Source organism: Odontesthes bonariensis, chromosome 21, assembly GCF_027942865.1.
Source record: "Odontesthes bonariensis isolate fOdoBon6 chromosome 21, fOdoBon6.hap1, whole genome shotgun sequence".
Classification (NCBI taxonomy): domain Eukaryota; kingdom Metazoa; phylum Chordata; class Actinopteri; order Atheriniformes; family Atherinopsidae; genus Odontesthes; species Odontesthes bonariensis.
The window spans coordinates 2,813,958-2,840,618 of NC_134526.1; the positions used below are offsets into that span (position 1 = coordinate 2,813,958).

At 44.0% G+C, this 26,661-nt stretch overlaps 1 protein-coding gene across 1 annotated transcript; it reads left to right on the top strand.

Annotated features, from left to right (window-relative positions):
* Positions 1–26,314, top strand: LOC142370803 (NACHT, LRR and PYD domains-containing protein 3-like). Its single transcript, XM_075453286.1, has 10 exons — positions 1–336; positions 421–588; positions 1,508–1,586; positions 1,749–1,956; positions 2,104–3,892; positions 4,120–4,293; positions 21,069–21,242; positions 21,384–21,557; positions 22,018–22,064; positions 22,191–26,314. The coding sequence occupies exons 1-10, from the start codon at positions 269–271 to the stop codon at positions 22,709–22,711; spliced, it is 3,402 nt and encodes a 1,133-aa protein (XP_075309401.1). The 5' UTR covers positions 1–268; the 3' UTR covers positions 22,712–26,314.
* Positions 26,315–26,661: the final 347 nt, after the last annotated feature.

The window sequence follows — 26,661 nt, forward strand, 5'->3', positions numbered from 1 at the left end:
CTGTAGCTCCATGCCTCCCTCTAGTGGACAGGTGGTGGAAGTACAGCAGCTGATGGCAGCTTCCTCTGCCTCAGCACTCCTGTCTGACTGCATTCAGCTGACACTGATATGAAACAGAGAATCAGAGCCAATCAGAGGAGGAGCAGCTGATCTTTTTACAGCACAGATGATGGAAAAGAGGATGTGAGTTGATGTGCAGATGAATGATGTGTGTTTCCTCTGCAGAAGAAGGTAGAAAGTGTGTGTGAGCTGATGTGAGTTCAGCAGCATGGATCAGTGTGAGGACACTAAAACCTCTCTGTGTGGGGAACATGAGAGCCGGAGCAAAGCTCAGAGGTGAGGTGACCATCTCTAACTGTCCATGACTCTTCTCCATGTCAGAGCTCAGCACTCACATCACCAAACCACCTTTATTCACAGGAACCAACCTGGATCTGCACCTGGATCTGCACCTGAACCTGAACCTGAACCTGAATCTGAACCTGAACCTGAACCTGAACCTGAACCCAGCTGTGTGTCCATGCAGAGCGACAGGTCAAAGGGTCGTCTTATGAACTTTAAAGCAGACCAACGTTCACGGCCTCAGAGGTGAGCTGTGTGTAAATGGTGTAACACTGTAAAATGTACCAGAGTCAGTTTGAACAGTTCTTTTTCCAACTTGTGTTTAATGTGAGCTCTGATTCACATCCATTTCATGTTCACATGTGAAACTGTCAAAGTGGAAAGAATGGATGTTAAATTAGGTCTCTTTTAGGGAGTAAAATTAACATTTAGATGCTGAAAGACCAAAGTTCTTTAGAATATTTCCTGAACTTATTGATGAGTCTCTGATGGAGTTTGGCCCAAAGCGGTGAGCCACGACCCATCCTTGTTGGAGAGACTGAACCTTTGGTGGATGCTGCTGTTATACCCAACCCTGACACCCTCACCTGTCAGCAGATAACCTGCTGGTTGGAGAAGCTTCCAGAACGCTGTTCCTGTAGATTCTGTAAACTTTCTGTCTTTCTGTGACTCCAGAACAACTTTTACTGAGTGTTGCTGCATCAGGTTCTACATTTGGTTCTGTTTTCTAAATACAAAGAAGTTGGTCAGTGAAGACTCTGAAATCATTTCTTTGAACTCGTTTCTGTTCAATAAATTTTGAAACCAATGAACTAATTCCAGACTGAAGTTTTTGTTGTATTTTAGAAACTACAGCTACGATCCAACCAACACGTCAGCTGGACTCCTCACAAAGAAACAAATCTTTTGTCTGTTCACACAGTTCTGTATCCCTTCCTCCTCACAGTGCTTCATCTGACATCAACTTCCTCCCACTGTTAGAAACACACTGAGCTCTTATCTTCTGGAACACAGATGCTGATGATGTGCAGCTTCAGAGTTAATCAGCTGCTTTATGGCTGCGTTCACTGCTCACATCCACACATCCCTTCATGGACCTTCACCTTGTGTTGCTCTCTGTGTGGACAGACACAATGTGAGCTCATTCTTCATGATTCCTCCACAGAGTGGACCAGCAGAGCTCAGAGGGTCCCAGTGGTCCGTCTGCCCAGCAGCATCAAACACAGCTGGACTCCATATTTATGGTCTGTACATGTACAACAACTATTTTTCCATCTGTTCTGCTCACAGCCATCTCCATGCTGCACTCTGTAGACCAGCGGGTTGTCAGTGTGTCCAACATGGATCTGATGTTTGGCTCCATGGTTTCAGTCTGATGGGCTCATTCATATAGTTTTCTGTTCCAGCTGCTGGAGGACAACATGCTCACTTTTGTGAAGGAGGAGCTGAAGAAGATGCAGAAGGCTCTGAGTCCAGATTACCCAGAATGCTTAGAGAGTCAGAGGGAGGGTGAGGATGAAGAGCAGAGGAGCAGCAGAGAGGCATTAGTGAAGATCACAGTTCACTTCCTGAGGAGAATGAAGCAGGAGGAGCTGGCTGACCGTCTGCAGAGCAGTAAGAGGATTTCTCTAAAGGTTTAACCTGCTGGATAAATGACACATTTACTGATGTCTCAGCACACAGAACAGCAGATGTTCAGATACTCATTCTGTACAGGGTTGAAATGTCTGTTTACTGATGTTATTTCTTGTCTTCATTCAGAATTGCATCAACTTAAACATAAATCTGCTCTGAAGAAGAAGTTCCGGTGTGTGTTTGAGGGGATTCCTAAAGCAGGAAAGCCAACCCTTCTGAATCAGATCTACACAGAGCTCTACATCACAGAGGGAGGGAGCGGAGAGGTCAATGATGAACATGAGGTCAGACAGATTGAAGCAGCATCCAGGAAAGCAGGCAGAGCAGAAACATCCATCAGACAGGAAGACATCTTTAAAGGCCCACCTGGAAGAGATGAACCAATCAGAACAGTGCTGACAAAGGGAGTGGCTGGCATTGGGAAAACAGTCTTAACTCAGAAGTTCACTCTGGACTGGGCTGAAGGCAAAGCCAACCAGGACATCCACTTCATGTTTCCATTCACTTTCAGAGAGCTGAATGTGCTGAGAGAGAGAAAGTTCAGCTTGGTGGAGCTTGTTCATCACTTCTTTACTGAGACCAAAGCAGCAGGAATCTGCAGCTTTGAACAGTTCCAGGTTGTGTTCATCTTTGACGGTCTGGATGAGTGTCGACTTCCTCTGGACTTCCACAGCAAGGAGCCCCTGGCTGATGCTACAGAGCCCACCTCAGTGGATGTGCTGCTGACAAACCTCATCAGGGGGGAGCTGCTTCCCTCTGCTCGCCTCTGGATAACCACACGACCCGCAGCAGCCAATCAGATCCCTGCTGGCTGTGTCGGCATGGTGACAGAGGTCAGAGGGTTCACTGACCCACAGAAGGAGGAGTACTTCAGGAAGAGATTCAGAGATGAGGAGCAGGCCAGCAGGATCATCTCCCACATCCAGACATCCCGAAGCCTCCGCATCATGTGCCACATCCCGGTCTTCTGCTGGATCACTGCTACAGTTCTGGAGGATGTGTTGGACACCAGAGAGGGAGCAGAGCTGCCCAGCACCCTGACTGACATGTACATCCACTTCCTGGTGGTTCAGGCCAAAGTGAAGAAGCTCAAGTATGATGGAGGAGCTGAGACAGATCCACACTGGAGTCCAGAGAGCAGGAAGATGATTGAGTCTCTGGGAAAACTGGCTTTTGAGCAGCTGCAGAAAGGAAAGCTGATCTTCTATGAATCAGACCTGACAGAGTGTGGCATCGATATCTCAGCAGCCTCAGTGTACTCAGGAGTGTTCACACAGATCTTTAGAGAGGAGAGAGGGCTGTACCAGGAGAAGGTGTTCTGCTTCATCCATCTGAGTGTTCAGGAGTTTCTGGCTGCTCTGCATGTGCATCTGACCTTCATCAACTCTGGACTCAACCTGATGGAGGAACAACAAACAACCTCTGTGTGGTCAAAAATGTTTTACAAACCTAATCTAAAATATCTCCATCAGAGTGCTGTGAACAAGGCCTTAGAGAGTCCAAATGGACACCTGGACCTGTTCCTCCGCTTCCTCCTGGGTCTTTCCCTGCAGACCAATCAGAGGCTCCTACGAGGCCTGCTGACACAGACAGGAAGTAGCTCACAGACCAATCAGGAAACAGTCGATTACATCAAGAAGAAGATCAGTGAGAATCTGTCTGCAGAGAGAAGCATCAATCTGTTCCACTGTCTGAATGAGCTGAATGATCGTTCTCTGGTGGAGGAGATCCAACAGGCCCTGAGTTCAGGAAGTCTCTCCTCAGATAAACTGTCTCCTGCTCAGTGGTCAGCTCTGGTCTTCATCTTACTGACATCAGGAAAACATCTGGATGAGTTTGACCTGAAGAAATACTCTGCTTCAGAGGAGGCTCTTCTGAGGCTGCTGCCAGTGGTCAAAGCCTCCAACAAAGCTGTGTGAGTCCAGAGATAAATATGTTTAAATGCTCTGTTTACTTGTTAAAAGGAGAGAAAATAACTGAGTTATTTCTCAGATCATTTCAGTTTGTAGATAACACAGATTCACAGCAAACAGTTCCATCAGATCAGTTTACATCAAGAGGAAAGAAACACGCTGCAAGAACTTTATAATATTTATAAAGTTCTTACATAACTTAATTCTCTTCCTGTTATTCCCTCCTCAGACTGAGCGACTGTAACCTCTCAGAGAGAAGCTGTGCAGCTCTGTCCTCAGCTCTCAGCTCCCAGTCCTCCAGCCTGACAGAACTGGACCTGAGTAACAACAACCTGCGGGATTCAGGGCTGAAGCAGCTGTCTGTTGGACTGCAGAGTCCAAACTGTAACCTGGAAGCTCTCAGGTCAGGATTCATTCAACTGTTCAGCTGCTGATCATTTTAATTCTGCTTTACAGTCATGGATGAACAGCTGACCTGTTCAGGATGGTGTCTGCTGTTGGAGTCTTTTCTCTCAGTTTCTGCCATTTGTGTTGTTTCCTGCAGCCTGTCAGGCTGTCTGATCACAGAGGAAGGCTGTGCTTCTCTGGTCTCAGCTCTGACCTCCAACCCCTCCCATCTGAGAGAGCTGGACCTGAGCTACAACCATCCAGGAGACTCAGCAGTGAAGCAGCTCTCAGCTGGACTGCAGGATCCACAGTGGAGGCTGGACACTCTCAGGTATGGAGAGCTCTGCTGCTTTAATCATTTCCCTTCTAACCGGCTCATGAGCTGGTTAGAAGTGATGCCGAGCAGCGAGGGAGGAGCAAACCTCTGTGAGGAGGAGGAGGAAATGTCTGCCAGCATTAGCCGGTGTCCCCTTAAAACAGCGTGGATCTGTCAGAATGATGGAGGTTTATCGTGTCATTCCTCAGATAAATGGGCCCCAAAGAAAACATACATACCAGCAACCATCTGCTGGTTAATGCACAGCCTGTAAGGAAACATATTCAGCAGATTCAGAGACTTTATTCATCCAGTTAAAGGGACATTTCTGTGTTTCTGAAGTGGGGCTGTGTGAGTCCTCTTGAGCAGTCAGCATCTCTCTCAGTGTAGAACAAAGTGTGTGTGAGAGCCATGTAATGTCCATGTTTGATGCTGAAAGAGACGGTGCTGCTCTGACCCCCCTCCTCCTTTCAGGGTGGAGCCTGCTGGAGAACGATGGCTGACACCAGGTCTGAGGAAGTGTGAGTGTGTTCTTCATCTGATTCATGACATCCAGCCATCTTCACACTGTCACATCACTCATTGATCAAAGTGAACAGATGATAGATCAATAACTGCAGCTGGATTGTGTTTGTTCTCTCCATCAGATTCCTGCCGACTCACAATCAACACAAACACAGTGAGCAGGAGACTGAAACTGTCTGACAGCAACAGGAAGGTGACATATGTGAAGGAGGTTCAGTCATATCCTGATCATCCAGACAGATTTGATGAATGTTCTCAGCTGCTGTGTAGAAATGTTCTGACTGGTCGCTGTTACTGGGAGGTCGAGTGGAGAGGAAGGGTTGATATATCAGTGAGTTACAGAGGAATCAGCAGGAGAGGAGGCAGTGAATGTGTGTTTGGATGGAATGATCAGTCCTGGTCTCTGAGCTGCTCTGATGGAGGTTACTCTGTCTGGCACAATGCCAGAGAAACATCCTCCTCCTCCTCCTCCTCCTCCTCCTCCTCCTCCTCCTCCTCCTCCTCCTCCTCCTCCTCCTCTGTCTGTAACAGAGCAGCAGTGTATGTGGACCGTCCTGCTGGCACTCTGTCCTTCTACAGAGTCTCCTCTGACACACTGATCCACCTCCACACCTTCAGCACCACATTCACTGAAGAACCTCTGCATCCTGGATTTGGGTTCTGGTTCTGGTCATCTGGTTCCTCAGTGTCTCTGTGCTGAGTATACAGAGTGTCCTCCTGTCAGAGAATCCCTGCTGAACAGATAGTTAATTCTGTCTCTTTCACTCAGAAACACTTTTTCAGATTTGTGGTTTCAAGCGTTCTTATTCCAAAGGAGAAAGAGTCCTCGGACTTGAGTCAGCTCCGGATGATCTCCCTCCTAAATGTAGAGGGGAAGATTTTCTTTAGTTTAGTTGCACAGAGTTTAGCTAGTTATTTAGAAAATAATAGCTTAATAGATACTACTGTGCAGAAGGCAGGAATACCAGGTTTCACAGGGTGTTTAGAGCACACTAGCATAATTTGGCATCAGATTCAGACAGCCAAGACTTGCATGTTTTATTTCTGGATCTAGCAAATGCATTTGCTTCAGTGCCACAAAGCCTCATTTGGAAAGCGTTTGAGTATTTTAGAGTGCCCGTAATAGTTGTTAACTTAGTAAGAGCACATTTTCAGGATATTAGACTGTGCTTAAGTACAGCAGGTTTCAACAGGAAAGTTAATAAGACAATAAGGAGGCAAGGCAGCTTGGAGGATGCTTGTGATTGGGAGATGCAGGTAGATTTAGGAAATAAGCTTGTTGTTCCCCAGGAAATAGTCTCTACAAATCTAAGGCCTGATATAGTCTTGTGGTCTAGGAGTAGAATGAGTCTAATTCATAGAGCCCAGTCTCATAGAGACTGTTCCTTGGAGGGAATTAGTAGCAGAAGCATATGAAAGGAAAAAGCTTAGATATGTGGAGTTGGGGGCAGAAGCAGAGCAGCGAGGATGGAAGGTTAGAATCTGTCCAGTGGAAGTAGGATGTAGAGGATTTGTTGCAAAGTCTGTTGTCTCATTGTTGAGGGAGCTGGGTGTAAGTGGACAGAGTGTGAGGAAAAGAGTGAAGGAAGTGTCAGATGAGGCAGTAAAGTCCAGTCAATGGATTTGGATTAGAAGAAGCAATAGTAGCTGGGGGCCCAGCAGGGGGAGCACTTAGGGTAAACAGACTATTTGAAGAAACAAAGAAGAAATTCAGGATATTTAAGTGGAGGGTGTGGCCCATGTGAGTCTTTTGAAACCAGGTGGCCATTTTAGGTGAGTTGGCCTGTTTTGCTTTGTTTTTTTGCTGGCATTTTTAGTGATTGTAAGACTGTTTAGGTGAGTTTGTCTGCTGAATCTGCTAGTGTATCTTGTCCTGCCTCCACCTCTGGCACCCTCTATACTTTCATTACCCCCTACCCGGTCCAGGGTTTGAATCCCATTCCTACTTATCTTTACCTCTTTATTTCTCCCCCTACCCGAACCAGGGCTTGAATCCCCAAACCGCTGTGACTGGTGTGCAGTTGGTGAGAGGCTGAGGTAGCTTGTGTTTGTGGAAAAAAATAGAAAGAAAAAAGATGGTTATTGTGTTGTGAGGAGCAGTGATGGCTGGCATTAGGACTCTGGGACGCCAGTGATCACTGTCTAGCCTCCTGGAGGTGACGTGGGCCAAACTCGACGAAACACTGATGAAAGGAGGTTCCCCCCTGATGACCCAAATGACATGTTGGTCAGTACTGCTCACTGGTGTATATAGAGAGTATAAGGAATTATTCACTGAGTCTGGTCCATTTTTTATTTGGCACAAGTTTTTTGTGTTTATCTTAAATCACTGATTCTGCTCCAATGAGCAGAAGTTTAGTGAGCAGCCAGGGTTCATCCTGATGATATGCAATTATAGTCTGAATTATTGATTTCTCATCTCAGACAGTTGATATTTTACATAATGTTACATCATTATTTTTAAAATTCAGTCTCGCAATGTTTGACTTTGTATTTGAAATGTTGAATTTTTAAAATCTTCAATAAATATTTTCAAAAATCATTTTGATTTAATCTTTTACATTAAATTTGTATTTAGTATCTGAACATTTAGACTTTTTGATAAAATGTTTAATTATTTATCTAAAACTTTCACTTTATTGATGAAAATATTTTTTAGAAATTGTATGTCAGATGTTTTATCTTACATTTTTATTTCTTTATGGATTGTTTATCTTTTATTTATTTATTTTTTATTTTTATTTGAACATAGTTTACTCTTTAGCTCAATAGATTGATTAAATTATTACCTTTTCTTTGAGGATGCTGAGTTTTAATAGATTTTTCTTCTGGAGTATTTGATACTTTTAAAATGTAGATTTCTTTAGATTTAATACAACAGTGGCCAATTATTAGCTCCAACAACCAAACACTGATTTGGAAAGTAACTGGGTTGAACTGTTTGGAATTTAAGATTAAGTTAAACAAGTAATTCAAGTGCTTTGAGATTTCTTTTGTTGTGAATTGGTGCTATACAAGTAAAATTGTTATAGCTGATCATCAACACATTGATATGGCAGCTGCATGAGACCAAATCATGAACAAAAATACAAAAATAAACAATAACGACAAAAGAGTATAGTCCTAACGGAAGAAAAAAGTCTAAATTCAAATTCAAATTCAATTCAAATTAAAAAATACCTTATTAATCCCCCGAAGGGGAAATTCCAAGAAGTTCCAGTACAACCCATCCAGACAGACAACATAAAAAACAAAACAAGGGAGATGGGTGACCGTGGCCATGCAGCTCAGTGATGAGCGCAGCACCTTCCAGATAGGAGAAAATACCACATTAGGTGAGAGGAGGAGAAAAAAAAATCATATTTCACACTTTACCCTTACCAGGATACACCCACCATTGAGAAGGTTGCCCAAAATGGAATGACTGTGTCAGCCTTCTATGGGCAAGTCAGGCAAGTAGGAACGGGCTACTCTTAAATTTTCAAAGTACCTCATTATTAATTTCAAATTGGGCTACCTTTGGATATGAAAAAGTAGCCTCAGGAGAACGGATCATCCTGATCTTTGACCTGAGCGGGGGCACCTTTGACGTGTCCGTCCTGACCATCAAGACGGCATCTTTGAGGTGAAGAGGGCGATAATTTATAAGATCAGTGATGTTGAAGATGTACAGAAGTTAAATATGTTTATCTTTGCTCTGCTGGACATTCCAATAAAAACTAAAGTGAATTTTATGACTTTCTTTATTTCTGGTTCTTGTTTTATTTCAGAAATTGATTAATAAAAAGCCTCCACGGGAACTTATAACATAACTGGTTTGTTTCTATCAGATACAGTCTTAGAGTCTTAGACACAGTCAATAAACAGCTTGATTTAAGATTTTTGTTCAGGAAAATACAAATATAAGAAATGTGTCAGTGACATGTAAACATAATTAATATCTATGTTATCTCCAGAGAAACTGTTTGAGTTTCACACAGAACAATTAACATCTTTTCCTGTTATTAAAAATAAACTAAATTATTCGTTGTAGCCAGTAGACGGCAGTGAATGCAGGTTTGTAAAGATGGTGAAACTGATCTGGAAACAGTTTTAGCAGGAAAATCAGAAATACCTTTAACACTGAACTGAGTGTAATTTTTTTTATTTACTGATAAAAGTACAGTTAACTTCAGTTTAAATGATCCCCTTGGGATCCACCTAAAACAGAACAGAAGTGTTTTCTGTAATAATCAGACCAGAGTTAAACATGGCCGTGTAATACACAGGTTTATGTGTAATTAAATGGTTCATCTGTTTGGTCACTCTTACCGGAGCTGGGAGGTGATTTTAACATCTGTTAAAATGATGGATGGACTGAGGGGAAAAATAATGAGAAAAAGGTTCAAAATACTCCACAAAGACTCCAAATAAACTCAAGGAAACAAAAATTGCAAACGCTGAGATCTGAAAGGAGTAAAAGAGGATCCATAATGACGGAGAGGAAATGTAAAACTTTCTAAAACCTTCATCAGATTGTGAATCAGCACAAAGAGACAGATCAACCTCAGAGAAAAACATCCTTAAAGACACTAAATGAATATAAAAAGACTCCAAATCAATGAGTCACAAAATGATGTAAAATCATCAGAAAGAGCAGCGATGGAGGAAGAAACCCCCTTAAATAATCTTAAACAACTAAAAGTATGAACGTTTTGTTTCCCCACCACAGTTTATATCACCAGCAGCGTGGGTGTTCACACATAATTACAGTAAATTTAGGTTTTATTTTTGTTCCTGATTTTAACAATATTACAAAGGTGAAAGAAGGCAGTCCTAAGCCCCTTTCACACTGAGACCCGCTACCGTAGTGGGTCCAAATTGCCACTTCGTCCCGCGTCGAGCAATGTGAAAGCTTGGCGTATTAGGTGACCCGTGTCGCCTGAAGCCGAGTTCAGGGGGAGTTGCCTAGTGACAGAGCGTCACACGAAACACATAAAATGCTGGGGGTGTACAATGACATAGGCACAAGCCATGCATCGGAGGTAGGGTTAAATACACCTGTCTGCATCAAATTTTTCAAACCAACGATGGCGGGACACCTTGAGGACTTGTTTTTGCAATTGTATATGCAGTTCATGGAGACTTTCACTGGTCCCGCTGGCTGTTTCGTTTGCATCTTCGATCTCGGCGGGGCTGACAGATGCTGTGCTGGGGACAGGAGACGGTGGTGTGGGAAGAGGAGCGGGTGCGAGCTCCATGCTGCCCTGAATGGCAATGGGGTTGGCAGAGTGGCTTCCTCCCCAGATGGCTTGGCACATGTCGAAATATGGCCAGTCCAATCGCCCTCTGCCACTCCTGCCGTTGTGGTCATTAACAGCATGGAACTTTTTCCTCATGACCTTTAGTTTGTTGGTCACCTGCATCTTGCTGCGTGGGAAACCACGTTCTCCCATCTTTCTCGCCAGCCCTTCCAGCAGAGGTCCCTCTTTCACCGTCCCCGACATGTGGCGGTAAATAACGTCCTCTCCTCTGTCTCCCAAGTTGGACATCTTCAAAAATGTCTCCAACTTGAAGTAAAACAGAGTAAAACTTGTCCTCACCTGTCGCTGTTGTTCTGAATCAGCTGTCCATTCTGTCCACGCCACGCCCACGTCCGACCCGCATCAATTGCTTTCACATCAAACTCGGCTCGGCAAAAAGACTAGGGTCCGACGCGGTTGAGTTGACACGCCAACCCGGGTCGTCAGTGTGAAAGGAACAGCGGACACGCTAAATTCGCGAATTAAACGCGGGTTCTTCCTCAGTGTGAAAGGGGCTCTAGAAACCGGTTTTATTTGTGAGCCTGAATACAGATCCTGGTCAGAAATAACTCCAAGGTTCCTCACTGTAGGACCAGAAGCCAAAGAAATACCATCTACAGTAATTATATAACTAGATTAGTTCCTTCAGGTCTAAAGAAAACATGTAGAAACAGAAAGGTCTTTAAGGTCATCCAGGTCTTTATGTCTTTAAGACATGCTTGTAGTCTGACCAACTGATTGGTTTCATCTGGTTTCATAGATAAGTACAGCTGAGTATCATCAGCATAGCAATGGAAATTTATGCCATGCTGTCTAATAATGTTACCTGATGGAAGCATGTATAAAGTGAAAAGAATCAGTCCAACCATTGAAACCGGGCTCTTTCATCCCATTCTTGCTGCCATCCTTTACGGTGGGAAGATCTCCTTCAAACACTTCAAACTCCTCCTCGATAACCCTCTCCGCACTGTTTATTAAATCTGTAATTGGTTATAATTGTCGTTTGATGATGTTGTTGTTTGATGGATTGTGTTAGAACTAAATCCTCCAACTCCTCTGCAGTGGGTTCTGAAGAATAGCAGTTGGGTGTCAATATGGAACACATGTACATTATATGTAAATCTTTTAAGGATGGTGATCTACTGTTGAACAGTGCTGAGATGTCCACAGAATCATTAGCTGGAAGTCTGTGGATTTCCTAAAAAATTGTATTGGTACTTTATACTTATACTACTTATGCTATTTATCAATGTAAGACATTTAAATTAAAAGTTTTTCTTCCTGGGGCCATGGTCCTGATCTTCTCTTGATGAATCCTTAGAGCTAGGATACCCACATCCGGTCCTCGAGGGCCGCTGTCCTGCAGGTTTTAGATGTTTCCCTGCTTCACCTGATTCTGATTAATGCATCGTTAGCAGGGTTCTGCAGAACTTAATCTTTTGAAGTGATCCATTTACTCTGAATCAGGTGTGTTGAAGCAGAGAAACATTAAATGGGGTGAGGTGTTCCGGGCCCGTCCGACAGGGGGTGGTCGGTGGCGTAGTGGGCACAGCGGCACCCCATGTACAGAGGCTACAGTCCTCGCTGCAGCTGGCCCCGGTTCGAGTCCCGAACCGGACGGCCCTTTGCTGCATGTCTTCCAGCTTTTCTGGGGGGACCCCGAGGCGTTCCCAGGCCAGCCGAGAGACATAGTCTCTCCAACGTGTGCTGGGTGTTCCCCGGGGCCTCCTCCCAGTGGGACGGGCCCAGAACACCACACCAGGTAGGCGTCCAGGAGGCATCCTAACCAGATGCTCAAGCCACCTCATCTGACTCCTCTGGATGCGGAGGAGCAGCGGTTCTACTCCGAGCCCCTCCCGGATGACCGAGCTTCTCACCCTATCTCTAAGGGAGAGCCCAGACACCCTGCGGAGGAAACTCATTTCGGCCGCTTGTATTCGCGATCTCGTTCTTTCGGTCCCTACCCACAGCTCGTGACCATAGGTGAGTGTTTCTTTGCTTGTTATGGCCTGTAAAGTATATCTGCCTGCAGAGGCAAGCAGCTGTGCTTCTGGATGTTTGTCTTGTTTGTTATATCCATCCAAAAACAAAATATAAGTGAAACAGTTCAGTCGCTTTTATTGGATAAAGGCCATCACTTGTCTCTGTGTTATTATGAGTCTCCTCTGGGAGGGGAGGCGGATGTCCTGATGGACTCCTGCCCACCTGAGCATTTACTGTCTGAGCTTCTGCCCTCAGAGGGCCCAGATTTTCATTATTTCTGCTCTATATCCAACGTCTGAACCACCAAACATAAAATTACAATAAAGTTTTGTTTCCTTTTGCTGTGGAAAACAGCTTTTGTGAATAATTTCTAACACCTTCCCCACATGACTGATCACATGATCAATCAGCTGTTTGAGAAAATGAACATGAGCAACACTGATAGAAAATTAGAATCCGAGCCGTTTAAAACAATTCTTGCAGTTTGCCTTAGACTTAAAAACGCATCTTTTTTTTATTCTACTGAGATCAAAACTGGTCATCAGCATGAAAATCAGACCAAAATATAGAGTGAGATTAAAGGCTGACACAAAGCCAACACTGGATCCAGGTTAGCCCATCCTCTCCTCCCTGACTGCCAGGATGAGTGGTCTGTTCTCAGAGTTCATTTCACTGTTGACCCTGAGCTGATGAGCATCAGAGCACACCTGAACACACCTGTTCTGATGCAAAGGCAGCCATGTTCATGAGGAGAATTTACACTGAATCTCAGAGAGAACTGCAGTACAAAGTTCAGAGTTTGTTGTTCAGGAACTTGGAGGTGTGTTTAACATGAACTCCTCTGGTCAGACAGGTTCTATCTGTCCCGCCTCCATCACAGGTGGACTCGGCTCTGACTGGTTCCAGGAAGCAGCTCACCTGTGTCTCAGTCTGTCGAGTGGAGTAAGTTCAAACTTTCCTGTTTGTTTCTGCTCTGTGATGTTGGAGAACATGTTCACTTCTTATTTCAGAACAAACTTTGATCAGTTTGTGGTTGGAGATAAATCTACATGATGATGAGATTATTGATTAACTGGAATCAATCAACATGATGATCAGGTGATATTTTTATGTTTCATGTTTTTATTTTATTGAAGTTCAAATATATTTATCACATTCATGACCAGAAAAATAGCCGTAAAATCTGAAAAACCCCTGAGGTGGATCGAACCATTTTCTAACACGTTTGGTAATTATTATCTTAAAGGAGAGACAGATGTGTCATGTACAGACGTGTAAGGCTGCCATGTTGTAGTCATATTGTAATGGGAGCAGACATAACACAGAGGCTGTCATAAAGCTGTTATAACAGGTCAGCCATCTTGGCTGTGCCCTTATAAGGAGGGTCAGCTGTGTCATTAGTTGCTATGGCGACAGCTGTAATAGTAGCGGAGTACACACACTATATGGCTCCAACTGACAGGGAGACCTTGGTGCTCAATACTGACATGTTTGCCTCGAACAAACAGTCGCTGTTCAAAAACTATAAGTCATATCTGAAATATACTTCGACTGTGAGCGCCAGAAGGGACGGCAGAAGCCACTGGTGTATTTTTTATGCTGCTACTATGTACGGTATTTTTTTAATGGCAGTTTTAAAAACAGCCTTCACATTGATTTGATAAGTAGATGAGGTAACCTGGTTATAATGGCCGTCAATGGCAGCCCGAGTGGTCGCTCTCTGGGCTCAGAGGGGATTTGAGAGAAAACCGTGAGGCCAAGCACAATGAGGGAGACTTTGGGTGAAAGAGGACAAAAATACCTACATTTTGAAGTATAATTTGTCTGGGTGCAGCAAACATTTTGAATGTGAGGGAAGTTTGTTTGAGTGATTTTGGTATTAATATCGAGTTGGTAAAAATAAGAGTGTGAGACCCCAGGACAGCAGAGTGAGAGGAGTCCTGATTTTTCCTAAAACCTAAACTGCTGTTGTGTCAAAGCTTTACAATATATCAACAAACACTTTAGTTCAGTTAAAGTTGAGTCTTTCCTGCCCCGTTTAAACTTTGAATGATGTGTTTATGATGAAGTATGGCTGAGTTATGAGGCCTCCAAATAGGGCTGGTTTTGTCCCATTATACATGAATTTGAATGCATTTCCAAAGGGCCAAAATTCCCAAGTTTTGATTTTGATTTAATTTCAGCTCCTTTTTCTCAGTATTTAGACTTTTGATCAGCTTTATTAAAAGCCTCACACAGCTCAGATCTAACATCTGTCCCTGTTTGTATTTGCTGTTAAAAAGTCCTCTGAAAACCAGTGTTGTGCCAGTTCACAGCTTTTCTGAACTAGTTCAAGTTCAGTTCATACATGCTCAAAGTGAACAGTTCACGTTCAAAGTTCACAATTTTAATTCTGAACTAGTTCAAAGTTCAGTTCATTTTACTTTTTTCGTGAGATATTCAAATAAATACTTTTTTTCACACTACGAGCGATAAATCACTATATTTTCTTTGAAACTGCTCATTGTAGACATTTGCTCATGACACTGCAATTGTGGGTTTCTTACCAGGTGATGAAACTTGCAGCAGTACAGACAAGGTATTGTAATTTGCGTTTGGGGTTGGCAGGGGGTCTTTTTTCCCTTTCCTCCCTTATGACCCTCGAGGGCGTGCATATATGCATTCACACTGGATGGATGTTTTAACTCAATGTGCTGTTTCAAATTCGAGAAGGACGTTGTTGATGTCCTAAGTTGTTTTTGCTGCGCAGGTGGACACAGAAAAGTACACACAAAAGTAAGATTTTTGCCGTCGGGGTCTTGGTTTGCAAGAGTGTAAAATTGTTTTAAATGTTCAGGAGAATCGGTGTCTGTCTCCGTGCCATCACTTCCACTAGCCTTTTTTTTTAATTGCAGCGCTCTCTCTCTCTCTCTCTCTCTCTCTCTCTCTCTCTCTCTCTCTCTCTCTCTCTCACTCCTCCAGCCCTCCGCGCGCAATTCATCACGGGTAACGTCGTTCGGAAGCCAGTATGTTATTCAACTATTCTCAGCCGGACACTACGTTGCCCGCAATGCATTGCGCACCCAATGTCAAAACCATTTCTGTCTGGTGATACATGATTTAAGCGGCACCAGCGAGAATACAGGAGGGTTTCAAAAGAGAAAACAGATGTCACTCAGTTTTCAATGGAAAACAAATTCCAATGTTCATTTACAGTGATGACTGCCGTTCATGACACATAATGTGAACGAATTCACGTTCAAGTTCTTTATTAAAAAATGTGTTGCGTTCAGTTCAACGTTCGCGAAAAAATGAGCGTGTTCAATGAACTCGTTCACGCACAACACTGCTGAAAACTAAACTGACAGAATCCTTCATCATCGTCATCGGGACCATGAGGTGTGTGCTGGGCTGTAGCTCCATGCCTCCCTCTAGTGGACAGGTGGTGGAAGTACAGCAGCTGATGGCAGCTTCCTCTGCCTCAGCACTCCTGTCTGACTGCATTCAGCTGACACTGATATGAAACAGAGAATCAGAGCCAATCAGAGGAGGAGCAGCTGATCTTTTTACAGCACAGATGATGGAAAAGAGGATGTGAGTTGATGTGCAGATGAATGATGTGTGTTTCCTCTGCAGATGAAGGTAGAAAGTGTGTGTGAGCTGATGTGAGTTCAGCAGCATGGATCAGTGTGAGGACACTAAAACCTCTCTGTGTGGGGAACATGAGAGCCGGAGCAAAGCTCAGAGGTGAGGTGACCATCTCTAACTGTCCATGACTCTTCTCCATGTCAGAGCTCAGCACTCACATCACCAAACCACCTTTATTCACAGGAACCAACCTGAACCTGAACCTGAACCTGAACCTGAACCTGAACCTGAACCTGAACCTGAACCCAGCTGTGTGTCCATGCAGAGCGACAGGTCAGCGGGTCGTCTTATTGACTTTAAAGCAGTCCAACGTTCCCGGCCTCAGAGGTGAGCTGTGTGTAAATGGTGTAACACTGTAAAATGTACCAGAGTCAGTTTGAACAGTTCTTATTCCAACTTGTGTTTAATGTGAGCTCTGATTCACATCCATTTCATGTTCACATGTGAAACTGTCAAAGTGGAAAGAATGGATGTTAAAATAGGTCTCTTTTAGGGAGTAAAATTAACATTTAGATGCTGAAAGACCAAAGTTCTTTACAATCTTACACTGAGAAATATTTCCTGAACTTATTGATGATTCTCTGATGGAGTTTGGCCCAAAGCGGTGAGCCACGACCCATCCTTGTTGGAGAGACTGAACCTTTGGTGGATGCTGCTGTTATACCCAATCCTGACCAGGGCTCCGAACCGGTTCAAGGAACGAAAACGAAAACCGAAAACGAACGGAATTTTACGAGGAACGGAAACGGAAACGAAAACGAAATGGTCTTCAACTGTTCCGGAACAGAAACGTTATTCTAAAATCCACAAAACCGGTTAATAACGTTTTTTTTCGTTCTCTATATATTTTATAAAATTTCACAAAAGCGTAGCCTTTGTCAGCGGAAAAAAAAGACTACTTCTGGTTGTGCGTTCACTTCGCTGCCCGCTAGGCTCAATGCAGGCAGCTGTCGAGAATCACCGTGACGTCACCTAGTTCCAGCGTAAGCCCCACAAGCCTGTTTTTGACACTGATAAGTAAAATCATACCCGTCGTAGTTTTTTTGTGATCAAAAGTTGTTTTAGTTGTTTTATGCAGTAGGATGTTATGACCATACAGCAGATGAATCGTTACTTTAATAAATCCGAAAGTATGAAATGTTAACGTTGTCAGGTTTACTGACAAAAAGGATTTAAGTGTCAGTAGGAGGACACTGTCGGCACGAAACACTTGTTTCAATCGTCACCCACGCCTTAATGCTGGGTCAAAATAAAACAGGAGGATCCACTATAAATTCTGCAACAGGGCTCAAGTAAGTAGTCTAAAGTAATAATAATAGAATAAGTGAATTAGATGAAATATAGTCTTCAGAATGGCAGAAAAAAAGCTTAACAGAAATTTGGATCTCGCGCATTGGCGCACGTGTTTAATTGGTCCCGGCTCTCCCCCACTTATCCAGAAATGTTTTTGATAAGAAATTATTTATCATAGAACAGGCCTATAGGCTACAGTAAGCTATGTGGGATGGATAGCCCATCTGAATGTTTTTGGATGCTGCCGGTGACTTATTATTTTTGGGCATAGAGCTACGGTGTAAATCAAGGGCAAATACTAATGAGTACGTCTATTCTAAGGTAAAGTCCACACACGTAGACTTGATAGGCCCGCCAAACACTGCCGGAACGATAAGAATGAACGATATTTTACGTTCCGAACCGGTTCAGGAACGATATGTTGGTGGCGGAACGCAAGAACGAAAACGTTAAACATGCCTGAACCGTTCGGAACGGAACGATTGAAAAATAATTTCGTTTTCAAGCCCTGATCCTGACACCCTCACCTGTCAGCAGGTAACCTGCTGGTTGGAGAAGCTTCCAGAACGCTGTTCCTGTAGATTCTGTAAACTTTCCGTCTTTCTGTGACTCCAGAACAACTTTTACTGAGTGTTGCTGCATCAGGTTCTACATTTGGTTCTGTTTTCTGAATACAAAGAAGTTGGTCAGTGAAGACTCTGAAATCATTTCTTTGGACTTGTTTCTGTTCAATAGGTTTGGAAACCAATGAACTAATTCCAGACTGAAGTTTTTGTTGTATTTTAGAAACTACAGCTATGATCCAACCAACACGTCAGCTGGACTCCTCACAAAGAAACACATCTTTTGTCTGTTCACACAGTTCTGTATCCCTTCCTCCTCACACTGCTTCATCTGACATCAGCTTCCTCCCACTGTTAGAAACACACTGAGCTCTTATCTTCTGGAACACAGATGCTGATGATGTGCAGCTTCAGAGTTAATCAGCTGCTTTATGGCTGCGTTCACTGCTCACATCCACACATCCCTTCATGGCCCTTCACCTTGTGTTGCTCTCTGTGTGGACAGACACAATGTGAGCTCATTCTTCATGATTCCTCCACAGAGTGGACCAGCAGAGCTCAGAGGGTCCCAGTGGTCCGTCTGCCCAGCAGCATCAAACACAGCTGGACTCCATATTTATGGTCTGTACATGTACAACAACTACTTTCCCATCTGTTCTGCTCACAGCCATCTCCATGCTGCACTCTGTAGGCCAGTGGGTTGTCAGTGTGTCCAACATGGATCTGATGTTTGGCTCCATGGTTTCAGTCTGATGGGCTCATTCATATAGTTTTCTGTTCCAGCTGCTGGAGGACAACATGCTCACTTTTGTGAAGGAGGAGCTGAAGAAGATCCAGAAGGCTCTGAGTCCAGATTACCCAGAATGCTTAGAGAGTCAGAGGGAGGGTGAGGATGAAGAGCAGAGGAGCAGCAGAGAGGCATTAGTGAAGATCACAGTTCACTTCCTGAGGAGAATGAAGCAGGAGGAGCTGGCTGACCGTCTGCAGAGCAGTAAGAGGATTTCTCTAAAGGTTTAACCTGCTGGATAAATGACACATTTACTGATGTCTCAGCACACAGAACAGCAGATGTTCAGATACTCATTCTGTACAGGGTTGAAATGTCTGATTACTGATGTTATTTGTTGTCTTCATTCAGATCTTTGTGAACGTAAAGTTAAATCTGGTCTGAAGAAGAAGTTCCAGTGTGTGTTTGAGGGGATTCCTAAAGCAGGAAAGCCAACCCTTCTGAATCAGATCTACACAGAGCTCTACATCACAGAGGGAGGGACCGGAGAGGTCAATGATGAACATGAGGTCAGACAGATTGAAGCAGCATCCAGGAAAGCAGGCAGAGCAGAAACATCCATCAGACAAGAAGACATCTTTAAAGGCCCACCTGGAAGAGATGAACCAATCAGAACAGTGATGACAAAGGGAGTGGCTGGCATTGGGAAAACAGTCTTAACTCAGAAGTTCACTCTGGACTGGGCTGAAGGCAAAGCCAACCAGGACATCCACTTCATGTTTCCATTCACTTTCAGACAGCTGAATGTGCTGAGAGAGAGAAAGTTCAGCTTGGTGGAGCTTGTTCATCACTTCTTTACTGAGACCAAAGCAGCAGGAATCTGCAGCTTTGAACAGTTCCAGGTTGTGTTCATCTTTGACGGTCTGGATGAGTGTCGACTTCCTCTGGACTTCCACAGCAAGGAGCCCCTGACTGATGCTACAGAGCCCACCTCAGTGGATGTGCTGCTGACAAACCTCATCAGGGGGAAGCTGCTTCCCTCTGCTCGCCTCTGGATAACCACACGACCTGCAGCAGCCAATCAGATCCCTGCTGGCTGTGTTGGCATGGTGACAGAGGTCAGAGGGTTCACTGACCCACAGAAGGAGGAGTACTTCAGGAAGAGATTCAGAGATGAGGAGCAGGCCAGCAGGATCATCTCCCACATCCAGACATCCCGAAGCCTCCACATCATGTGCCACATCCCGGTCTTCTGCTGGATCACTGCTACAGTTCTGGAGGATGTGTTGGACACCAGAGAGGGAGCAGAGCTGCCCAGCACCCTGACTGAGATGTACATCCACTTCCTGGTGGTTCAGGCCAAAGTGAAGAAGCTCAAGTATGATGGAGGAGCTGCGACAGATCCACACTGGAGTCCAGAGAGCAGGGAGATGATTGAGTCTCTGGGAAAACTGGCTTTTGAGCAGCTGCAGAAAGGAAACCTGATCTTCTATGAATCAGACCTGACAGAGTGTGGCATCGATATCTCAGCAGCCTCAGTGTACTCAGGAGTGTTCACACAGATCTTTAGAGAGGAGAGAGGGCTGTACCAGGAGAAGGTGTTCTGCTTCATCCATCTGAGTGTTCAGGAGTTTCTGGCTGCTCTTCATGTGCATCTGACCTTCATCAACTCTGGACTCAACCTGATGGTGGAACAACCAAAGAGGTTTAAATCATTCAAAGACAAAAAAAAACTAAAATATCTCCATCAGAGTGCTGTGAACAAGGCCTTAGAGAGTCCAAATGGACACCTGGACCTGTTCCTGCGCTTCCTCCTGGGTCTTTCCCTGCAGACCAATCAGAGGCTCCTACGAGGCCTGCTGACACAGACAGGAAGTAGCTCACAGACCAATCAGGAAACAGTTGATTACATCAAGAAGAAGATCGGTGAGAATCTGTCTGCAGAGAGAAGCATCAATCTGTTCCACTGTCTGAATGAACTGAATGATCGTTCTCTGGTGGAGGAGATCCAACAGGCCCTGAGTTCAGGACGTCTCTCCACAGATAAACTGTCTCCTGCTCAGTGGTCAGCTCTGGGCTTCATCTTACTGTCATCAGGAAAACATCTGGATGTGTTTGAGCTGAAGAAATACTCTGCTTCAGAGGAGGCTCTTCTGAGGCTGCTGCCAGTGGTCAAAGCCTCCAACAAAGCTGTGTGAGTACAGATATAAATATGTTTTAAATGCTCTGTTTACTTGGTAAAAGGAGAGAAAATAACTGAGTTATTTCTCAGATAATTTCAGTTTGTAGATAACACAGATTCACAGCAAACAGTTCCATCAGATCAGTTTACATCAAGAGGAAAGAAACACGCTGCAGGAATGTGGCAACACTTTATAATATATAACTAGGATAAATGTCATTAATTCAACCATCTTTAACTTGAATACTGAATAACTACATAACTTAATTCTCTTCCTGTTATTCCCTCCTCAGACTGAGCGACTGTAACCTCTCAGAGAGAAGCTGTGCAGCTCTGTCCTCAGCTCTCAGCTCCCAGTCCTCCAGCCTGACAGAACTGGACCTGAGTAACAACAACCTGCAGGATTCAGGGCTGAAGCAGCTGTCTGTTGGACTGCAGAGTCCAAACTGTAACCTGGAAGCTCTCAGGTCAGGATTCATTCACCTGTTCAGCTGCTGATCATTTTAATTCTGCTTTACAGTCATGGATGAACAGCTGACCTGTTCAGGATGCTGTCTGCTGTTGGAGTCTTTTCTCTCAGTTTCTGCCATTTGTGTTGTTTCCTGCAGCCTGTCAGGCTGTCTGATCACAGAGGAAGGCTGTGCTTCTCTGGTCTCAGCTCTGACCTCCAACCCCTCCCATCTGAGAGAGCTGGACCTGAGCTACAACCATCCAGGAGACTCAGCAGTGAAGCAGCTCTCAGCTGGACTGGAGGATCCACAGTGGAGGCTGGACACTCTCAGGTATGGAGAGCTCTGCTGCTTTAATCATTTCCCTTCTAACCGGCTCATGAGCTGGTTAGAAGTGATGCCGAGCAGCGAGGGAGGAGCAAACCTCTGTGAGGAGGAGCAGGAAATGTCTGCCAGCATTAGCCGGTGTCCCCTTAAAACAGCGTGGATCTGTCAGAATGATGGAGGTTTATCGTGTCATTCCTCAGATAAATGGGCCCCAAAGAAAACATACATACCAGCAACCATCTGCTGGTTAATGCTCAGCCTGTAAGGAAACATATTCAGCAGATTCAGAGACTTTATTCATCCAGTTAAAGGGACATTTCTGTGTTTCTGAAGTGGGGCTGTGTGAAGTCCTCATGAGCAGCCAGCATCTCTCTCAGTGTAGAACAAAGTGTGTGTGAGAGCCATGTAATGTCCATGTTTGATGCTGAAAGAGACGGTGCTGCTCTGACCCCCCTCCTCCTTTCAGGGTGGAGCCTGCTGGAGAACGATGGCTGACACCAGGGCTGAGGAAGTGTGAGTGTGTTCTTCATCTGATTCATGACATCCAGCCATCTTCACACTGTCACATCACTCATTGATCAAAGTGAACAGATGATAGATCAATAACTGCAGCTGGACTGTGTTTGTTCTCTCCATCAGATTCCTGTCAACTCACAATCGACACAAACACAGTGAACAGGAGACTGAAACTGTCTGACAACAACAGGAAGGTGACACGTGTGGAGGTTCATTCATATCCTGATCATCCAGACAGATTTGATGGCTGTCATCAGCTGCTGTGTAGAAATGTTCTGACTGGTCGCTGTTACTGGGAGGTCGAGTGGAGAGGAGGAGTTTCTATATCAGTGAGTTACAGAGGAATCAGCAGGAGAGGAGACAGAGATAACTGTGTGTTTGGATACAATGATCAGTCCTGGAGTCTGAGCTGCTCTGATGGAGGTAAATACTCTCTGTTTCACAATAAGAGAGGAACATCCACCTCCTCTGTCTGTAACAGAGCAGCAGTGTATGTGGACCGTCCTGCTGGCACTCTGTCCTTCTACAGAGTCTCCTCTGACACACTGATCCTCCTCCACACCTTCAGCACCACATTCACTGAAGAACATCTGCATCCTGGATTTACAGTCTGGTCATCTGTTTCCTCAGTTTCTCTGTGCTGAGTATACAGAGTGTCCTCCTGTCAGAGAATCCCTGCTGAACAGATAGTTCAGTCTGTTCATGTCTGTCTCTTTCACTCAGAAACACCTTTTCAGATTCATGGATTCAGTCAGTTTCTGTTTGAAACTCTTCTAAATGATTCCTTGGAAACTTCTTCCTCTTCCAGTCCTTTAAAGATGGAAGCTGCCATTCTTCCAGGATGTTGTTTTTCTGGGTGTTTCCAGTCAAAGCTTCACACCGAAATTTGCTTAAGAACTTCTTGTAGTTTTTCAACTAAGCTGTCCTTTGTCGTTGACAAAAGGAAACAGTTTGGAGCTGGACCTTTTGTTGTTTGGAGGTCAGTCTCCACCTGGGGGAGAATGGGGCCAGCGGAGAATTTCCTATCAATAAAGTTATGAGTTACAAACAGAAGCAGCCAGATGGGTTTTTCACTCCAACATGCTGCAAACTGTGGATTAACGAGATGGTTACAGTTGATTCATTATATTTTATTTTGTTAGGTTTTATGATTGTTTCATATATTTCTTTAAAAGTTATTAGTTGGGACTTCCGGTGGAGAGAGGAATAGAGTAGACGCATGCATCGCGCTCTCCCCCACTGACCTGAAAAAACAAAACTTTTTATAACCCAAATCTGACACGACTCTCTAGTAATAGTGAGTAATATCTCCTACATGATTCATGGCCTCCAAAAACAAGCAGACTAAGGAAATAGACACCAATAGAGACAACTCGTCCGCTGGGGCTGGCCAGATTAGCATACCTGCTCTTACTAGCTTGCTGGAGGAGCACTGCCGGTCCATATCGACAGCGCTGTGTGCTGAGATCAGGTCAGCGTTTCCTTCTCTTGAAGCTAAACTGGACACAGTACAGGCCACACTGATGGACTTTGGTGAATGAATTGCAAGTTTGGAGACCAACGCCAATTTAACTGAAGGACGTATCCAGGGCCTGGAAGTATCATGCTCCATCTTAGCAGAGGCTTGTGCTAAGATCAAAACCAAGAGCATCGATTTAGAGGGACGAAACCGGCGTAACAACATCAGGATTGTGGGCCTGCCACAGTCCACAGAGGGTCCATGACCCATGACCATTTTCTCTGAAGTCTCTGATGGAGATATTCGTGGACCAAGTGCTACAAACCCCACCAGAGCTAGACCGGGCCCACCGCTCCTTAGCTGCTAAGCCACGACAGGGAGACAGGCCAAGGCCTGTGATCGTATGTTTTCATCGACACCAGACCAAAGAGCTGATAATCCGCGAGGGCCGCAAACGGAGGAATGATTTTGTTATTAGGGGTAATATTAGTCAAACATTTAATACAAAGATGTCTGGAGTTCTGATGAATGTTTTAATTTTATTATTTTTATGTAACATGAAGATGCAGACTCTCTATTTATGTCTTTGATTTATATTCCTGGGGCATATCACCCCTGCTCTAAAGGGATGGCATAGCGGGAAAGCTTGCATTGTTATCTCTTTTTCTAAAAATACTCTGGGGGAATTTTCAATAATGACTGTTGCATTTGTTTATGCTCACATATGAGTAGTTTGGTTTTATACCTTGGAATGTGGGAGGCACTTAAAACTTTCTTGGTTATTGTCTGACTGTTTGTGTGCTATAAGGGTTACATTCTGTCCCAAGGGAGTGGTGAAGTTATGGGGATCAGTGAGTATAAAAAAACTGGAAGCTATATAGGGGTTTTAAATATGTTAATAGCTTTTTTTTCCTCTTTTGTCTCTCTTTCTGTTTATTTCCTTCAGGAAACTCACCTTAAGACCTCTGAGATTTCACAAATTATAAGACCTTAGATGAGTCATGTATTTCATTCTTAGCTTTCCGCGAGGGCGAGAGGGGCGGCAATTATTATTAGCAAAAATATAACATTTGAACCAACGAAATCTATTGAGGACCCTAATGGCCGTTTTGTGGCTGTATCAGGCAGGCTGTTTGACATCCCAGTTATTTTAGTGAGTGCCTATGACTATGATGACAAATTTTTCACCCATCTTTTCTCTTCCCTTCCTGACATAGACAGTCATTACCTGATTATAGGTGGCGATTTCAACCTTATTCAGGACCCTGTTCTAGATAGGTCCTCCTCTGGACCCTTCACTTTGTCCAACTCCGCTACCACAGTAGTCGCCACAGTGGTCGCCGACCCGAAATTAGTAAATGACGCGTATTTAAAGTTCTATTCTGACCTGTATACTTCAGAGTACTCGCCCGAAATCTGGAAGAGCCAAAAGCCCCTAGAGATGCTTATATATCCCAAAGTCGATAGTAATCTGGCTGACAAACTAGACACTCCTATCTCATTGGCAGAGGTGCAGGAGGTGGTTGGACAGCTACAAAATGGAAAGTCCCCTGGGCCAAATGGGTTTGTAGTGGAATTCTACAAAGCAAATTCGAACCTAATAACCCACATTTGGTCGATGTCTATAAATCAGCAGGAGAGGAAGAGACAGTGACTGTTTGTTTGGATGGAACGATCAGTCCTGGAGGCTGAGCTACTCTGATTGTTTTGGTTACTCTGTTTATCACAATGACAGAGAAACACCTATCTCCTCCTCCTCCTCCTCCTCCTCCTCCTCCTCCTCCTCCTCCTCCTCCTCCTCCTCTGTCTGTAACAGAGCAGCAGTGTATGTGGACCGTCCTGCTGGCACTCTGTCCTTCTACAGAGTCTCCTCTGACACACTGATCCACCTCCACACCTTCAGCACCACATTCACTGAAGAACCTCTGCATCCTGGGTTTGGGTTCAGGTTCTGTTCATCTGTTTCCTCAGTGTCTCTGTGCTGAGTATACAGTGTGTCCTCCTGTCAGAGAATCCCTGCTGAACAGATAGTTCAGTCTGTTCATGTCTGTCTCTTTCACTCAGAAACACCTTTTCAGATTCATGGATTCAGTCAGTTTCTGTTTGAAACTCTTCTAAATGATTCCTTGGAAACTTCTTCCTCTTCCAGTCCTTTAAAGATGGAAGCTGCCATTCTTCCAGGATGTTGTTTTTCTGTGTGTTTCCAGTCAAAGCTTCACACTGAAATTTGCGTTAAAACCTCTTGTAGTTTTTCAACTAAGCTGTCCTTTGTCGTTGGCAAAAGGCAACAGTTTGGAGCTGGACCTTTTGTTGTTTGGAGGTCAGCCTCCACCTGGGGGAGAATGGGGCCAGCGGAGAATTTCCTATCAACAAAGTTATGAGTTACAAACAGAAGCAGCCAGACGGGTTTTTCACTCCAACACGCTGCAAACTGTGGATTAACGAGATTACAGTTGATTTATTACATTTTATTTTGTTAGGTTTTATGATTGTTTCATATATTTCTTTAAAAGTTATTCGTCCTGTTTTATTTGTTGCACATTTTTTTTTATTTTTAGTAATGTTTCATGTACTTAGAATGTTTGTGACAAACTGTGACATCAGAGAGGAATCACTGAGCTGCATCAGCCCAGATGGATTCCAACCTGCTGACAGATCTTCACTGATTCTGCTGCAATGAGCAGAAGTTTGGTGAGCAGCCGGGGTTCATCCTGATGATGTGCGATTATAGACTGAATTATTGATTTCTCCTCTCAGACATTTGATAATTTACATCATTTTAAATCATTATTTTTTAAAATTCAGTCTCACAATGTTTGATTTTGTCTTTGAAATTTTAAAATCTTCAATAAAGATTTTCAAAAATCATTTTGATATTTTCTCTTTTAAATTAAATTTGTATTTAGTATCTGAACATTTAGACTTTTTAATGATTTTAAATTTTTTAATCTAAAAACGTCACTTTATTGATGAAAATGTATAATTTTAATAAATTGGATCAGACCAGCTTCCTCCCCCACCAGCAGAGGGAGCAGCAGCAAAAAGTGTGGGTACTCTGAACTGCTGTTTGGTGCATAAGCACAAAAACAGTCAGCCTAAACGTCAAACGTCCCCACACCCGAAGGCGGAGGGAAG

Coding starts and splice junctions, on each gene's coding strand:
- LOC142370803 (XM_075453286.1), top strand. CDS start 269: ATGGATCAGTGTGAGGACACTAAAACCTCTCTGTGTGGGGAACATGAG. Junction 4,294..21,068: donor TGTAACCTGGAAGCTCTCAG/GTCAGGATTCAT, acceptor TTCCCTCCTCAG/ACTGAGCGACTGTAACCTCT. Junction 21,243..21,383: donor TGTAACCTGGAAGCTCTCAG/GTCAGGATTCAT, acceptor TGTTTCCTGCAG/CCTGTCAGGCTGTCTGATCA.